The sequence below is a fragment of the Sorex araneus genome, chromosome 3 (assembly GCF_027595985.1).
Source record: "Sorex araneus isolate mSorAra2 chromosome 3, mSorAra2.pri, whole genome shotgun sequence".
In the NCBI taxonomy this organism is placed as follows: Eukaryota; Metazoa; Chordata; class Mammalia; order Eulipotyphla; family Soricidae; genus Sorex; species Sorex araneus.
This window is the reverse complement of record NC_073304.1, coordinates 111,969,743-111,987,837: the sequence shown is the minus strand read 5'-3', so window position 1 is coordinate 111,987,837 and position 18,095 is coordinate 111,969,743. Positions and strand designations below refer to the sequence as shown.

General features: G+C 58.6%; 1 protein-coding gene and 1 pseudogene across 8 annotated transcripts in view; both read right to left on the bottom strand.

Moving 5' to 3' along the window:
- The window catches only part of CAMK2B (calcium/calmodulin dependent protein kinase II beta), a 68,580-nt gene that overhangs the window by 30,343 nt on the left and 20,142 nt on the right, over nucleotides 1-18,095 (bottom strand). For all 8 annotated transcript variants that reach the window (XM_055133959.1, XM_055133957.1, XM_055133958.1 and 5 more), the window contains exon 2: nucleotides 5,673-5,767. Coding sequence is in view for 7 of the 8 variants with exons in the window: in XM_055133957.1 (XP_054989932.1) it covers nucleotides 5,673-5,767 (95 nt within the window). In the remaining variant the exon portion in view is untranslated. The remainder of the gene's footprint in view (nucleotides 1-5,672; nucleotides 5,768-18,095) is intronic.
- LOC101549402 (nucleoplasmin-3-like) lies at nucleotides 17,301-17,744 on the bottom strand (annotated as a pseudogene).

The window sequence follows — 18,095 nt, the reverse complement described above, 5'->3', positions numbered from 1 at the left end:
GCTGGGCCAGAACCCTGCACCCCGAAGCTGGGCCAGAGTCCCGCACCCTGAATCTGGGTCAGAATCCCATATCCCAGGGCTGGGTCAGAATCCCGCACCCTGGAGCTGGTTTGGAATCCCAAATCCTGAAACTGGGTCAGAATCCTGCCTCCCAGGGCTGGGCCAGAATCCCACACTCTTAGAGCTGGGTCAAAGTCCCGCATCCCAGAGCTGGTTTAGAATCCCGCGCCCCAGAGCTGGCCACGGGGTCCTACTGTCCTTGGCACAGGCCCAGGGACTTGGGATGAGAATGGGCCAGCCGTGGGCTACACAGGTCAGGCTCAGGATAGAAAAGCCAGGGCATCCCAGGCGTGCCCCGGGTCTCGTGGGGCTGGGCAGGTGGGAGGCAGCAGCTGAGCCCCGGGTCAGTGGGTCAGCCTAGCTCAGGTGGCATGGCCACAGGGAGGGGGATTAGGGCAGGGAGGGGCCCCCGAGAGCCGTCCCTGCTGCAGCCCCCCGTTGCGGGGACACCAGGAGGTCAGCTGGTGGCTACTGTCCGGCCCACTCTCAGGCTGGGCATGGTGGCTGGGGATGTGGAGTGGGGTCATGGGGAAGAGAGGGGTGACTGGGGCCAGTGACCCTGGGGCGTCCCTGCGGGGCTTCTGTGCTGGGGCTCGGTACTGCCTGTGCTGGCCTCCCATGCTCTCTGCAGGCCACGGAGTCACGCAGCCCCGGGGGCGGGCACAGAGGGGGCTGCCCGGCTGGGTGCGGCTTCTTTTCAAAGGCTTCGTGGCAACCAGCAATTAGCTCACAGCGCGTGACACCAGCCCACCGGGGCGTGTGCCCGCCCCGCAGCTGTCACTGCACCCGAAAGCCAAGGAGGGCTCCGGGCTGGGACACCACCGGGTACACGCGGATCCTGGAGGGAGCCACCGTGTGAGGGGCAGCCCGACCCGGCCTGACCTTTAGGACTGAGACAAGTGGGTCCCCAGAACCTCCCGCCCTGCGGTCCAGATGTCCCTGGAGAGTTCTGGTGGGGCCTCCGCCGCGAGACCCTCATGCAGTGACAGCTCAGCCCACACAGGGCTCAGCTGAGCTGGGGACATGCTGAAGACGCCCGGACCGCCCAGCTCTGGTCCCGCTGTGGGGGGGACGCCCCTCAGCCCACCAGAGAGGCCCTCGCACCCCCTCCAGCTCCTCCTGGGGCGGTGAAGCAGCTTTCCCCCTCGCCCCTAGGGCCCCAACCCCACCCTGCGCACGTCCACGGCTTCAGAGCGGCGGAGCCCCGGCCCGCAGCACCGCAGCCCGGCACCGCCCGCACAGCCGCCTCGCGGTGTCTCTTGCTCCGCCGCGCCCCAGCACCTGTCCAGGGAGCTCCTGCCGTCCCAGGTCAGGCCAGGCCAGCCCGATCCAGCCCAATCCGGGCCGTCCCTCCGGCCCAGGCCAGCCCAGGCAGCATGTCCCCGGCCCAGGCTGGGGCCCAGACACTAGCCCTCTCCTGCAGCCCAGCTGAGCCCTTCAGGGGCCCCCACTGGGCCCCGCCCCAGACACTCCCACACAGACACCCCTGCCATCCCACCTTGACTCTGGGCTTGGGCCCACGGGGGTGGGGACCCCTGGGCAGCACTCACCCCTGAGGGGACAGATAAGGCCAGACAGGGCTTCAGGGTGCGTGAGGTGCAGAGCAGCTGGCACGGCCTGAACAAGCCCCCAGCCCCCCCACACTCTTGAATTTTCCAGACCTGGGCGACAGAGACGCGAAGTACATGTGGCCCCAGGCTCTGGGGGATCCTAGTATGTCCCCTCACCCACTCAGCTGAGTTAAATTTGCTGAACACTCTGCTGTCCCTTTCCCAGGGCTCGATGGACCCTCTGTATGCAAAGTGTGGCCCCAAACTCTGGAGATGACATCCCAGCTCAGATCTCAGGGGTACCTGCTCCCTATCTCCTCAGAGCCTGAGGGCACCCACTCCCTATCACCTCAGATCTCAGCGATGACCTGCTCCCCATCTCCTCAGAACTCAGGGGCACTTACATTCCATCACCTCAAATCTTATCACCTCAGATTTCAAGGGCACCAACCCCACATCTCCTCGGAGCTCAGGAGTACCTGCTGCCCATCACCTCAGAGCTCAGGGATTGTTACTCTCATTGTCTCGAATCTAGGGGTACTGTCATCGCCTCCGATTCGGGGGACATTTGCTCTCATTACCTCAGATCTCAGAGCACCTGCTCCCCATCATCATGACAGCCCCAAGCCAGTGCACCTCTTGGGGGCTGGTCACCTCCTCATGGGGTCAGCGGACTGTCACCCTGGAGGGCCTGGCCCCAAGTGTCTACAGGGCAGCTGCTCCTCAAAACCAGCAAACTGGGGGCCAGAGCGATAGCACAGCGGGGAGGGCGTTTGCCTTGCACGCGGCCGACCCGGGTTCGATCCCCGGCATCCCATATGTTCCCCCAAGCACCGCCAGGAGTAATTCCTGAGTGCAAAGCCAGGAGTAACCCCTGAGCATCGCTGGGTGTGACCCAAAAAGCAAAAAAAAAAAAAAAACCCAGCAAACTGAATGGCCTTGCCCAGCCTCCCTCTCCACACAAATGTGGCCACAAAGCAGAGGGAGGGAGTACCCATCGGGACCCCACCACTCAGCCTGGCCTACACCCCCCCACTCCTCTCCAGGACCCCCATTCTAGGAGCTTGACTTGGCCCACCTGGCTACAGGTTTAATTATAAAAGTCTGTATTCTCAACAGAGCTGCTCAGCATCACCAGATACAGCAGAAAGTGTCTGAGAGAAACATTTCAGGAGCACCAGGAGCCTCGCCGTGCGCAGAGCCAGCGTGCGGCTGTTTTCACTGCAGCTGCTGGAAGCAAAGGAAGTGCCAGGGCTGCCCCCACAGCCCAGCCCACAGGCTCCCCTCACGCCACCCAGGGCCGGGATTCAAGACCCCCCGCGTCCCTCTTGTTCCCCTCCCACAAACTCAGGTCCTGGAACAGAACCCAGGAGAAAGGAGCGGCCACATAAAGGCCTGGAGCTGGGGCCATTCTCAGTCCCCAGGGACACTTCTGAGGCCCGGACCTGAGGGGGGGTGACCGACCTGAAATGGGACCCAGCATTGTGTGGGCGCCTGGGACTGAGGGGGGATGAGGAGGGGAGGGAAGAAGAGGGGGAGAAGAGAGAAGGGAAGGGAGGAAGGAGGGAGAGGAAAGGCGAGGAGAGGGGAGGGGGGAGAGGATAGCTGCCCTGCGCTGCAGCCCTGCCTGCTCGGAACCCAGTTTCACAGTTCTGTGGGCACCTCTGACCAGACCAGGGGTCACAGCCTAGGGGCAATGGGCCCTTTGCAGGTTAGGGACAGGTCTCAGATTCAGCCCGAGTGCAGGCCCTGAGGGATGGGGACAGGCATCCCTCACTCCCAGAAGCAGGAAGGGAGGCTGGGCCTCCTCTCTCCTCAGCTGTGCCCCATCAGGGAGGGAAACGTGGGAATGGCATGCCCTGAGGTGTCACCGCGCCCCTGCCTCAGTGCTTCCTGGGGGTGCAAGTCAGAGCCACCAGGGCACTGCACAAACACACTCAGACCACACACTGCACACCTCATACCTCACATCACACACCGCACACCGCACACCACGAAACACACACCTCACATCACATACCTCACACCACATACCGCACACCTCACACCACACACCTCACACCACACACCTCACACCACATACCTCGCACTGCACACCTACACCACACACCATATACCTCACACCACACACACCACACCGCACACTGCACACCTCTTACCTCACACCGCACACCTCACATCGCACACCACACACCTCACACCTCACACCGCACACCTCACACCACAAAACACACACTACACACTTCACACTTCACACAGCATTCCTCACACACCACACCACACACTGCACACTCACACCTCAGGCTCCATGCAGCTTCCAGCAGCTTTCCTGTGCTGTGAACGGGATCCTTTGCCTGGGCCCCATGGAACGTGGGGCTGCTGACAGCAGACGGCGCTGGGAGTGCTTCGGCTGGGCCACACATTTCTACCTCCCCCATATTCAGCCCCTCTGGGGTCACATTCAGGACCCCTGCTTCCCACCTGGCAAAATACCCACACACCACAGGGCCCGAGCCCCGAAGAGGTTCATAGCTGCCCTCCACCCCCCCACCCCGCCAACAGTCGTCACCTAGGTCGCCAACCAGCCGGAGGGCAAGGGGGGCTGCCACAGAGACGGTGTTTTCTGACCCCTCAGACCCCGATGATTAATTTCCCTCTAAATGCTTTTGTTAACAGCCGCCTGACAATTCCCAATTATTCAGAACACTCAGACTGAATGTCTCACAATCTCCTATTTAATTAACTATTAAACTATTAAATTTTAAATTCGCCCTCTCACACGCCGCCTTGGGCTCGAGCCACGGGTGCTCTGTTGTGTCCGGGTGGCCAAGACTTTCAGCCACGGGGGGCAGGGGAGGGGGCGCCTTGTGTTGGTGCCAGGTGCCCTCCTTGTGCTTCCTGAGCTTCGAGGGCCTCCGGCCTCCGCCTGCCCAGCCTTGTTCCCTTCCAGGAAGTGGAGCAGCCATGGAGCCCCCTGGCCACTGCTCAAGACACATCTCCACAGGCCTGGAGAACCTGGGGCCAGAGGACACCTGCTCCGTCCCAGAGAGAACCCGTCAGAACCCAGGCGGGGAGCTCTAGGCCACCCTCCTGCTTCCCACAGAGACGCTCCCGAACGTGGGCCTCCTGCATGCCAGGAGACCAAGGGCTACACCCCCCCAGTCTTGCAGCACCCCTGCCCTGGACCCCCAGACTCACAGCACCCCTGCCCTGGGCTCCCCCCAAGCCTCAGTCTCACACATGAACCAGCCTACATGTGCACCAGCTTAGACTGTGTGGAGCACCTGTCCCCGGGAATACACTGGAAACACAATACCAGCCTGGTGGCAGAGAAGGCCATGAAATAGGAACAGGGTCTGAGGAAGGTCAACACAGTGGAGCAGGTACCAAGTTTGGGCACAGCATTTCCCAGAAGGAGGCACATACAAAGGCCCTGGGGTGAGGAGGGGCCAGTAAAGGGAGGCAGTGGCAGCACAGATAGGCAGAGGTGTGGGAGGAGCTGCAGGCTCTGTCCAGTCAGACCCTGAGGGATGGAGGAGGAGGGCAGTGGGGGTTCTCTGTGGTGTGAGAGACTCTGCAGCTGCCCAGGGAGGCAGAAGTCTGACAGCTTGACTTGCCTCACAGGCCAAGCAGCTCCTGGAGAAATGTCAGCAGTGCTGGGGGCAGGACCAAGGACCCTCCAGAGAGCGAGCATCTGAGGCCAGCAGGTGTCTGGCAGGAGGGGAGAGGAAGGTGGGGCAGGGGAGCAGGGGTCCCACACTGGCCAGAGTGGCCACTCAATTCCTTTGCCTCCCAATACCCCTTAAAGTAAAAATGATTTTCACATCCATTTTACAGCTGGGAAAACCAAGGTCCAGAGGAAGGGAGGGAAGAGGGAAGGAAAGGGAGACGGAAGGAAGAGAGAAGGGGAAGGGAGAGGGAGAGGGGAGGACAGAGGGCAGAGGGAGGGAGTCGGAGGGAGGGCCGGGACACTCCGTCGACCAGGAGGAGAGACCAGGCCTGCTTGGCCAGGAACCTGGGCCACACCCGGCCCCCGCAGGAGGCCCGCCCGCCCACACCTACCTCTGGCCGACAGCTTCTTCGTGTTGATGATCTTGGCCGCGTACTCATGGCCGGTGCAGAGCTTCACGCAACGGCGCACCACGGAGAACGCGCCCCTGCGGGAGAGACAGCCGTGAGCCTCACGCAGCGCCCCGCCTGGCACGGGGGCGGGAAGACCCCCTGCTCTCCCACCCCCGGCCCTGTGCCCCTGGCTCTGCACGCGGTCACACCCTGAGCCCCGGAGCCAGGGCAGGGCGAGCAGCAGCTCCCCTGGAACTCCCGGGTCACGGGAGACTCGCGTGAGCACTGGAGGGCCCAGACCAGGCTGCAGGGCAGAAGCCAGGAGCCACAGCTGGACATCAAGGCCACACGCAGGGGTGCTGAGCACCCCTGAGGGCCAAGAGGAGCGATGGGGACAGTGGCAGCAGGGACAGGGCTAGGCTCTCGGCACTGGCCCGGCCCCAGCACCGTCCCAGTGGGATTCTCGACCACAGCCTCAGGCCCCGGGACCCAGCCCAGGGAGGGAGAGGGGAAGAGCAGGAGGAGCACGGAGCATGATGGGGAGGAGCAGAAAGGAGCACAAGAGTGGGACAGGAGGAGCAGAACGAAGCACAGCATGACGGGGAGGAGCAGAATGAAGTGTGATGGGGGAGAAGCAAGAGGAGCACGGAGCGTGACAGGAGGGCAGGAAGGAGCACGGAGCGTGACGGGAGGAGCAGGAGGAGCACGGAGCGTGACGGGAGGGCAGGAAGGAGCACGGAGTGTGACGGGAGGAGCAGGAGGAGCACGGAGCGTGACAGGAGGGCAGGAAGGAGCACGGAGCGTGACAGGAGGGCAGGAAGGAGCACGGAGCGTGACGGGAGGAGCAGGAGGAGCAGGAGCATGACGGGAGGGCAGGAAGGAGCACGGAGCGTGACGGGAGGAGCAGGAGGAGCACGGAGTGTGATGGGAGGAGCAGGAGGAGCACGGAGCGTGACAGGAGGGCAGGAAGGAGCACGGAGCGTGACGGGAGGAGCAGGAGGAGCACGGAGCATGACGGGAGGAGCAGGAGGAGCAGGAGCTTGACGGGAGGGCAGGAAGGAGCACGGAGCGTGACGGGAGGAGCAGGAGGAGCAGGAGCTTGACGGGAGGAGCAGGAGGAGCACGGAGTGTGATGGGAGGAGCAGGAGGAGCACGGAGCGTGACAGGAGGGCAGGAAGGAGCACGGAGCGTGACGGGAGGAGCAGGAGGAGCACGGAGCATGACGGGAGGAGCAGGAGGAGCACGGAGCATGACGGGAGGAGCAGGAGGAGCAGGAGCTTGACGGGAGGGCAGGAAGGAGCACGGAGCGTGACGGGAGGAGCAGGAGGAGCACGGAGCGTGACGGGAGGAGCAGGAGGAGCACAGAGCGTGACGGGAGGAGCAGGAGGAGCACGGAGTGTGATGGGAGGAGCAGGAGGAGCACGGAGCGTGATGGGAGGGCAGGAAGGAGCACAGAGCGTGACGGGAGGAGCAGGAGGAGCACGGAGCATGACGGGAGGAGCAGGAGGAGCAGGAGCATGACGGGAGGGCAGGAAGGAGCACAGAGCGTGACGGGAGGAGCAGGAGGAGCACGGAGCATGACGGGAGGAGCAGGAGGAGCAGGAGCATGACGGGAGGGCAGGAAGGAGCACGGAGCGTGACTGGAGGAGCAGGAGGAGCACGGAGCACAACTCTGGAGCCCCACAGTGTGGGGCGGCTTGGGCGCACCCTGCCTCTTGCACCCCGCCCCTGCGAGCGTGCTCTGCCCACAGGAAGCACCTCAAGGGAAGCACTTGTCCTCCTTTCCTAGTTGTCCAGCCACACCCGGCAGTGCTCAGGGTGACTCCTGGTGGGCTTGGGGGTCCGTATGGGCCCCAGGATCACACCGGGACAGCTGACGCATACAGTGCCCTCCCGGCTACACTACTGCTCCGGTCCCAGCGGATCTTTTTGCTCGGATCTTCCCAGATAGAGCTTCACGAAAAGCTCCCACTGGCCGCACAGAAAGCGTCGCGCCAAGTGCAGTGGCCCCTTCCTCAGCCCGGTGGCCAGTGCCACCGCCTCAGCTCACCGGACGGGCCGCGCTCAGAGCTGCGCTTTGGTCCCTGGGAGAAGCAGGCGCCTCCGGCCAGGGCAGCGGCCCTAAGCAGGAGAGACGCAGGGACAAAGAGGGCCGTGTGGCCGCCACCGCGGGCTCCTCCTCCCCACAGCCTCACCCCAGTGCACCCGGGACAGGGCCACGTGGTGCCCCCAGCTGCTGCCCGGTGACCCCGGGGCCCTCCCTGCGGGTGCAGTCAGGGTGCTGCCCTGCCTTGCGGTCCTCCCAGACTTGTCCACGTGCAGACGAAGGGGCGCCCATGCCACGAGTGTGCCAGGGTCCACAGGCCCAACCTGGGGGCATGGAGGAAGCACCTCAGAAACCCCTCCCTAAGGAACCTTCTAGAAATAGTTGCCCCAGATGTCCTTCCTCCAACACCCATCAGGGATCAGTGAAAGAGCTGCTGCTTCAGGTCAGCTCAGAAGGACAGGCCGGCAGGAGGGAGGGCGGCAGGAGGGAGGGTGGCAGGAGGGAGGGCGGCAGGAGGGAGGACAGGAAGGAGAGAGGGCGGCAGGAGGGAGGGCAGGAAGGAGGATGGAGGTAGCGGAGGGGGTCTGGGTGGGAGCACAGTGAAGGAGGGAGCGGGAAGAGCAGGGTAGGGAGCAGTGGCTTCTAGCTCCCAGGCCCAAGCACAGAGGGGGCGGCCAGCCAGGGCCCCTGAAACCAGACACCACTGACAGGCCCCTCAGGGCTCCCGGTCACTGTCCTGTCTGTGCCCCGCCCCTCCCTTTCCCTGAAAGCCCCCCTCCCCGTCCCTGCCTGCCCTCCTCACCCTGTGAGCGGGCCCAGAGCCTCGGCAGTGGCACTGGCGAGGGAACACCACATGCCCAAAACTCCATCCAGGCAGTGACCCGGCTCCCATGCCTAGGCCCTGCCCGTTAACGTCAGTGCCCGGGGGCCAGGGGCTGGGGCCGCCCAATATCACAGACACAGGACAGCTAGCACCCCGGTACTCACAGCACCCACCCTCCAGAAAAGTGCAGTGGCTGAGAGCACTGGGCTAGGAGCCCTCTGTGCCCAGTGCTGTGGCCGCGCAGCCCGCAGACATTGCTATAAAGGGGCATGAATCCCCAGTGAAAAACCATTCTTATTTCACTGTCCAGGCCAGCCAGGCCATGGTGTCTAGCCCAGCTTTCGGCCGTGTGTGGGAGCCAGGACTGAGAGGCCCGGGGGTGGCCATGTTCTGGCCACCTTGTGGTCCCAGCACCTGTCTGGGGCTGCTCCGAGGCAGGAGGGCGGTGCGGAGGCTGGGCTTGGCACAGCAGTCTCTCCGGGGGGGGCGGCCGGGCCGGGAGGTCACCGGGGGAGACAGTGGGCGGGCGAGTCCAGGCACCGGGGCTGCTGGCGGCCAGCAGGAGGGCAAGAAGAGCGTCAGGGACAAGGGTGCTGAGCGGGTGGGTGTGTGGAATCCAAGGCCAACCCCCGTTTCCAGTGCTCCCAACTCCTGTTCCAACCTGAGGCCTGGCCCCAGGCCCTGGATCTTTCAAATCAAGAGCCACGTGGGCCGGGAGTGCACGTGCCACGCACACAGCCACTGACTCCATCCCAGCGCTACACAAGGTCCCTTGGGCACTGCCAGCAGTGACCCCTGAGCACAGTCAGGGGTAAGTCCTGAGCACAGCCGGGTACGGACCACACACACCCCCGCCCCGAAAACCCTAAATAAGGACAGTAGACACTAGCCAAGCACGGAGCCCTTCTCTGAGCACCCTGAGTGGTCTGGGCTAGAGAGGGTTGGGCGAGGGGGCGGGCAGAGGCCACCGGTCCCGCCGCGCCAATCCCACACTCTCCGCCCAACACACGGGGGATGCGGTGCAAAGACGCGCTGGGGCGAGATCTCGGGCCTCCCCTCTCGCCTGACTCACCGCGGCAGGGCTGGGCGGGTGCAGGTCACACATGTGCCGCTGCAGACGCGGCTGAGCCCCACACCACAGCAAGCCTTCCCGGCTTCCCCGTCTGCCCTCTGCGGCTCCGCAGGGCTCGGGCGTGGAGGCGAGGAGCCCGCCGCTGGACGACCATGACAGCCTCCTGACAGCTGGTACCAGGGTCGAGCCAGCCCAAAGGGGCCCTGGACACAACACCCTGAGCTCCGAGGGCCCGTGGCCGCCCCACGCGGCCCCATCAGGCCCAGGACAGCCCCCCCGCATCACTGAGGCGCCACCCACCCTGTGCAGAGGCGCTGCCCCGGAGAGCCGGAAGGCACACGGAGCTCCAGCCGGGACCACCCAGACGGGCTGCCCAGAAGGCTGAGACCCGCAGGCCTGTGTCCAGCTCCAACGTCACCTCCTGAGTCTGCCCACACCCCTTTCCACCAGGACACAGGCACCTGGACAAGGCTGTCCCGGCACCTCACGGAACCCGACTGCACATGCTCAGGGGCTGAGGCCCAACTTCCAAGCAGGAATTCTAGGAGCCATGTTCTGCCTCTCGGACTCTGCGTCCGTGTACTCCCAAGAACACTGTCCAAATGAGAGCCCCGAGGACCGGGGAGAGCGCACAGCAGGGAGGCCTCTGCCTTGAACTCAGCCAACCCAGGCTTAATCCCCTGAGCACTGCCAGGAGTGATTCCTGGGAGCAGAGCCAGGAGTCAGGCCTGAGCACCACCGGGTGTGGCCCCAAACAAAACCAAGTCCCTCAGCTACTAGCTTCACTGGATGTTAATGACATTAACTACCAAAGGGATCCTTTCGGTGAGTCAGTGAGTTTGGGGGTCTCCTTCCTCTCCCCTCCCCTTGTCCCCTCGGTGAGTTCACAGCAAGGCCTGTCAGCCTCTCACCTGGCCGGTCTATGAGCATCCGGAGAATGGAACAGCAGGGAGGGCACTCGCCTTACAGGCAGCCAGCCCAGGTTTGATCCCAGCACCCCATGTGGTCCCCTGGGCACTACCAGGAGCGATCCCTGAGCACAGACTCAGGAGTCAGTCCTGAGCACTGCTGGGTATGGCCCCAAAACAAAGCAAAGCAAGTGATACAGGACAGCCTGTGGTGACTGCACAGAGCTCTCAGCCACACGAAGACAGACAGAACAGGCCGGAGTGGGGAGGCTGGACCCTGCTACTGAAGCTGGCTGTGATTCCCGGAAACAGGGAGAGTCTCTGAGGAAACCAACCCGTCCACAGAGAGCAAAAAAGGAGAGGGCGGTGTCCGTGCACAGAGCAGGCACCCACGGTCTGCACCCCTGTAAGTGTAGTATATGCACTCATGTGAATACACACTGCATGCATGCACATGTATGGGCACATATGTGGATCCACACTGCATGCATGCACATACTCATGGACATGCACACAGGGACACACACATGTGTCCCTGCGACTGGTTATGCCGCATAGATGGGCATAGGCACACATAGTGGCAGGGGCAGACACATGTAGACACACATGTACAGACACCCACAGGCACACACACGCAAACGCTCACATGTGCACAGAGTATCAGCACACATACAGGTGCACATACATGTAGGCACACACAGGCACACATGGGCACACTCGCCATGCACATACGTACAACCCTCTGAGGCACAGGTGCTGCCGGGCGTCCCCGTGGGCCCCCGGACCTCTGCACCTGCCTGGAAGCCCGAACAGAGCCCAAGTTCCTGCCCTCCCAGATGCCCCGGAAGCACCCTTTCCGGAGGGGCCGGCACGCGAATGAGGACATCTCCCCTCCATCCTGTACAGCCGCGAGCAGGCGCAGGCTGGTGAACGGAGCGGACGCGCCCCGACCAAGCACAGCTAATGGCAACACGCTCTCCACCGCAGGCGGGTTTCCTGTGAGTGCCGACAGAGCCACCTCACGTCATGCCGCCACAGCATCTGTCCCGGCAGTCCCTGGGGACTGCACAGTAGTGCAGGCAAGCCCTGTGATGCCCGGGGTCTCAGTCTCGGGAGTCCACCGCTGGCGCCCTCGATCCCCGGCCCGCCACCCCCGCCAGCCCAGGCACCTCCCCCGCAGGAGGGGCCCAAGGGAGAGGCTGCCCCTGAGCAGGCACATGGGGGTCACCAGCTCAGGGGACCCAGTGGAGCTGTGACTGGGACATGGGGTTATCTAGTGGTACAGTCACTGGAAGTGACAGTTCTGAAAATGGATGATGGCGACCAGGACTGTGCCCCTGAATCAGCACTCACAAGGGGTAAGGCAGGGAACCTCCGTCACGTGGACCTCCGCTGCCACTGGCAAAGCAGAAAGGTTCGGTAGTCTGGGGGGCCTCCGGGCCAGGCCAGGCATCGCCCTGCTTTCACCTTATGATACGCTCTCTGCTCTCCCGCTAAGGAGGCTCTGCATTCCACACGAAAGGTGAGCGGAATGTCAACGTATGAAGCAGAGGCACGGAGAAAGCCACACCCCAGCACAGATGCACCCGCTAGAGGAGTCTGGGACACGGTGCTAATGGCAGGGCAAGGACAAGGCAGGGTGAGAGAGCACGGGTGTAGAGAGCATGGGTGTAGAGAGCACGGGTGTGAGAGACACAGGTGAGAGCACAGACATGGGTGTGACAGAGCATGGGTGCGAGAGAGCACGGGTGTGACAGAGCACAGGCATGGGTGTGACAGAGCATGGGTGTGAGAGCACGGGCATGGGTGTGAACATGGGCCTGGTGTGAGACAGCACGGGCACACAAGTGGAAGAAGCACTGCCAGGTGTGGCACTGGTCTTCCCCTGAGTGTCCCTGACCAAGTGTCACCCCTATGGTCCAATGTGGCCCTATGACAAAGTCCAGTGACTCTCAGTGACTCTTGGTTTCAGACTAAACTGACTTCTGAGGCTGGACAGTCCAGGACCAACCCCGAATCATAGGCCGATGGGGTGTTTCTTCAAGATCTTCCAATGCTTGATACGGTGTGTATGCGCATGAAAGAATGTGTCAAATCCACGAGGCGAAGTAGCTGCTTCTCTTTGCCAGAGCGTCCAACACCCAGCTACAGTCAGAGTCAGTGGCACAAAATCAATGGGGCAGAGTGGGAGTCAGCGACACCAGGAGCCAACCGGAAACCAGCAACATTCAAAGAGCACTTAGTCCAGCTCAGACAGATTCCTCTCACGCACACAGGGAAGCTCACTCAGGCCACAGCTGTGGTTGGAAGACACAGCTTACAACTTTCCAAGAAGTAGGTCGGAGCGACATGCAGCAGGTAAGGCACTCGCTTTGCACATAGCTGACTGGGGTTCAATCCTCAGCACCCACAGGAGTGAGCCCTGAGTACAAAGCCAGCAGCTAGCTCTGAGCTGCCAGATGTAGCCCCCCAACAAACACATGCATTTCCAGGAATAGTAACAATACAGAGTGTGTCCCCAACATGCAGTGGAGATGAAAAATGGGAAACTAAGCAAAAACTCCCAAATATGTGGGGACTAAGCAACACACGTACAAATAAGACACACATTACACCAGCATCAAAGTTATAATTTTTTAAAATATTATAACAAGTGAAGTGTAATAAAATGTCAAGTGTGTGGGATGCAGAACAAACAGTGCTTAGAAGGAAATTTATAGTATTTGGTGCATCTATTAAGGAGCTTTAGAGTAAATAATAGGCTTCCACATTGGAAAATGAAAGTGAGAGAGGAAACCAGGTGCACAGGAAGACCAAGAAAAGCATTTTTGTGGGGTTCATGCCCGCTTCAGTCAACTTAACCAGTGGCTGAATAAATAGCAGTACTCCTACATTAAATTTTTTTTTAATTTAAACAAAAAGAAAAGGCATTTTTGAAAAAGGCAGAAACCAATTAAATTGTAAATAGAAAATTAATAGAGAAGAATCAATGAAACCAAAGCTGTTATTTTGCAGGGGGAAATGTTCAATAGCCTTGGGGATGGAGTGGTAGTACGGCAGGGAGGGAAGCTGTCTGGCACCGGATGAGCTGAGCCTGATCCCTGGCATCCCACACGGCCTGAGTGCAGAGCCAGGAGTGACCCTGAGCACCACTGGGTGTGACCCCAAAACAACAGCAACAAAAAGAAAAAATTCAATAGATTTGATGTTTTACATCAGGCTTAGGAAAAAGAGAGGGTGCAGGAAAGGCAGAGATGAAGAAGGGAAGGTAGATTCCGAGGACACGAGGAAGACCGCAGCAGAGAACCCTGTAACACACAGCTCCTCCACAGCCTCAGGAACCACACCAGTTCCCGGGCAGACACAATCTCCCAAACTCACCTGAGAATATCAGCAGGCTTTTGGGGCCAGAGAGAGTCCAGTGGGCAGCCAACTCGGGTTCCATCCCCAGCCCCACACATGGTCCTGGAGCACCACCAGGAGAGGTTCCTTAGTGCAGAGCCAGGAGTAATCTCTGAGCATCGCTGGGTGTGCCCCCCCACACAGCAAAATAAATACATAAATACACAGGCTTAAGTCTATCAAAGAAATGGAATCAGTAATAACCAACCTCGGCAACAGAAAGCCCTGGCCCTGGGGAGTTCACTGGCACCTTCTACCATGTGAGGGAGTGATTCCATCAGTTCTCTACAATCACATTCAGAAACAGAAGCATGGGAAATGATTTCTAGCACATTCTATGGAACCAGCATTACTCAGCTTCCAAAACCAGACAAAAACCTTACGAGGGCCGGGGTCTGCTCAGCAGCGGGATGCCGGCCCTGCCATGAGGCCTGGAGCTTGCTCCCCAGGAGAGTAAAAAGAACAAGTGAATGTTTTTCAGCAAAGAGAACTACAGACTCAAACCTCTCAGATGCAAAGATACTAGACAAAGTATTTGCAAATCTGATCCCCCAAAAATGTGTAAAAAAAAGTATACAATACAATCAAGGGGAATTTATTCCATGTGTGAAAGGCTGGTTTAACAATAATACGAAGATTCAACTAGCAACAAACAGCTTAGTAAATCCTCAGAAAAAGATTTAACATCCCTGTAGTGAAATATAACAATTTCCACAAATTTCACAAATTTTCTTTTACTGAAATATTCTTTTTTTTTCCTGATTGCAAAAAACATCCTAGGCCACTTTATTCCAAAATGTGCCAAGCGAGCCTCAGGCAACCACAAGCTAAGGTCTGAGCTCGCAAAGCTGTGCAGAGAAGCGATAAAGAAAGACCTCAAAGAGAGAAGAGCAGCAGTGTTAGCCAACTCGGCAGAAGCCAGGAAAAGTATTCGCAATGCCTGCCTGTCCTTCACCAACTACAAAACCAAGATGACTGCCCTCCGACGTCTTGATGGATCTATCACATCTTCTAGAAAGGCAATGGAGAGGATTATTCACGACTTCTACTCGGATCTCGTTGACACATACCAAATTCCACAGGATGGATATATCATTCCCAATGTCCTCCCTTCCGAAATACAACATGCCATTTCGTCGGTAAAGATGCATACAGCATTTAGTCCAGACAAGGTCAGACCCGAACACCTGAAGAATCTGCCGCCAGTACTCGTTAATACACTGGCTCAGCTCTTCACATGCTACCTGTCTGAATGCAAGGTTCCATCTCAGTGGAAAACCAGCAGCACTGTTCTGTTGTACAAGAAGGGAGACATCCACGACAACAGCAACTATCACCCAATCTGCCTGTTGTCTGTCGTCTGCAAGTTGTTCACTCGTGTCATCCTGAATAGAATAGGCAGAACACTAGACAAAGGACAACCATGCGAGCAAGTTGGGTTCCAAAAAGGATTCAGCATGATTGACCATATCTACACAGTGACCAAACTCATTGAAGTTTCACGAGAGTTCAAGATGCCGCTCTGTCTAATGTTCATCGATTTAAAGAAGGCCTTTGATTCTGTTGAGACTGAAGCGGTCATCGAAGCCCTAGCCAAACAGGGCATTCAAACTCAATACATCAGGATCCTCCGTGAACTGTATTATGAATTCACCATCAGGATCTCACCATTCTACAAGGAAGTGATCATTGATGTAAAGAGAGGGGTTCGGCAGGGTGATACCATTTCACCGAAACTCTACAGTGCCACCCTCGAGAACACAATGTGATGACTAGAATGGCAAGGAATGGGAGTGAAGATAGGCGATCGGCAACTACACCACCTTCGCTTCGCTGATGACACTGTTCTCATAACGTCAAACATTAGCCAAATGGCACAAATGCTGACCAACTTCAACCGTGAGTGTGGAAAGGTCAGACTGCAGCTGAATCTCAGCAAAACGATGTTCATGAAAAACAAGCTACTCCCCAATGTTCCATTTGCTCTCAATGGAACAAACATCTCCGAATGCAGCAGCTATGTGTACCTAGGTCAAGAACTCAACATGAGGAATGACTTGGCACCAGAACTGCGCAGGAGGAAGAGGGCAGCGTAGAACACCTTCAAGAGCATTGAAGAAGTGGTTAAGAGGACAAAGAACCTCCAACTCCGGGCACATCTTTTCAACTCCACTATCCTTCCTGCACTAACATACACCTCAGAGACCTGGGCCCTACAAAAACAGGATGAGAATGCTATTCGGATACCCCAAAGAGGAATCGAAAGCGCTATGCTTGGAGTATCACGTCTCATTCAAGTGAGAGAAGGAATCCAGAGTTCCGACCTCCGTCATCGATCAAGAATCAGGGATGCTGTCTTGTTTGCCAAGGCACCAAAAATCAGATGGGCTGGACATGTAATGCGATTCAGAGACAACCGCTGGACTAGAGCTGTTACCGACTGGATTCCACGTTATGTCAAAAGACCGAGTGGCCATCCACCAACAAGATGGTCAGAACCTCTTCATCAAAACCCTGAATGAACGGTTTGAGGCTCTTCCTGTTCCTGGAGCGAGCAAATATCATTGGGCTACACTAGCAAGGGACAGGGACAAATGGAGACATTACTGGTGCCTGCTCCAGCGAAGATCAATGGGAGGACAAGTGATACATGTGATACAAGTGATCCAAAAATGTAAAAAGTGTTACAAATATGTAGCCCTGAACTAGGACTATAAGAAAGGAGAGAGAAAGGGGCTGGAGCAATAGCACAGCAGGTAGGGCGTTTGCCTTGCACGCGGGCGGCCCAGGTTCGATTCCCAGCATCCCATGGTCCCCCGAGCAGCACCAGGGGTAATTCCTGAGTGCAGAGTCAGGAGTAACCCCTGTGCATCACCAGGTGTGACCCAAAAAGCAAAAAAAAAAAAAAAAAAGGAGAAAGTAACAGGGTAGCAGTTCAGAATTCTCCCTGAGAAAAAGGAAATCCTCGATAGGTTTGGCAGAGGCTTAGAACACAACCAGGATCCCATAGATAACACGACTCTCTCTCCCAGCACCATGCCTTCCTCTTCAAAGGAGAAGAAACATTTAAGATTTTCAAACCTGGGCTAGAGCGACCGTACATCGGGTAAGGCGTCTGCCTTGCACACAGACGACCTGGGTTCGATTCCCAGCATCCCACATGGTCCCCCAGCACTGCCAGAAGTAATTCCTGAGTGCAGAGCCAGGAGTAACCCCTGCACATCGCTGGGTGTCACCCAAAGAGAAAAAAAAAAGATTTTCAAACCTTGTACAGGAACACGGTGCATGGCACACACAGCAGGGACTTGCTGACCCAGAACGAGGGCCTGCCCCCTGCTTCTTAGCAGGCAGGATGGAGCACAGCCCAACCTCATCTTCACTCAGAAACATCACTGCTGATCGTCACGATCTGGTGGCGCCCAGTGACCCTGACTGGACCAGACCCTGACTGCAGACGGAGGCCACTGGCGGCCGGGGCTCAAGCCATCCAGACTGAGTATGGCTGGCGGGACAACGTGAGGCTGGCCACAGGGACAGCAATCTCCTGAGGGCCGCGGTTCTGGGTCAGACTCCCACCACGTTACGCTCTTCGTGGCCCCCTCGGTGAGGCAGAGCATGGTCAAAGCCAGCACGTGCTCGGTGGCGTCCTCCTCTACCTTGAAGGTGAAAGACCGGGTGCGGCCAGAGAGCTCGCAGCTGGAGAAAAAGCTGTCCATCGTGATGGGCGCCAGGAAGCACAGACCCCGATGGCCCCAGCCCGGGATCGGCTCTCCTGGCCCAGGAACGCCACGGCAGCGGCGGCGCCAGCGGCCATGCTGCAAGGGCCGTCTACTGGAGTATTCTTAATGATTCCTTTAGCCACTTGGTTGTAACAAGTAATACAAAACAAATTAGTATGTGCCTGCTAAAACAGCAGGCTTGGGCGTGGCTGGGAAAACGGGGACATGGTGAGGGAAGGTCACTCAGGTGATGGAGTTGGGGTTGGCACATCAAAAGCCTGCAGTGACTGTACAATGAACAACTGTAAACCAGGGTGTTTAAATAAAGCTAAAAATATTTTTAAAATTTAAAAATTGACAAAACAAGACTCAGAAGCCCAGGGATGTCGCTCCATGGAAAAGTACCTGCCTGACCTACACAAGCCCGTGAGCTCGATCCTGGCAGCACCCAC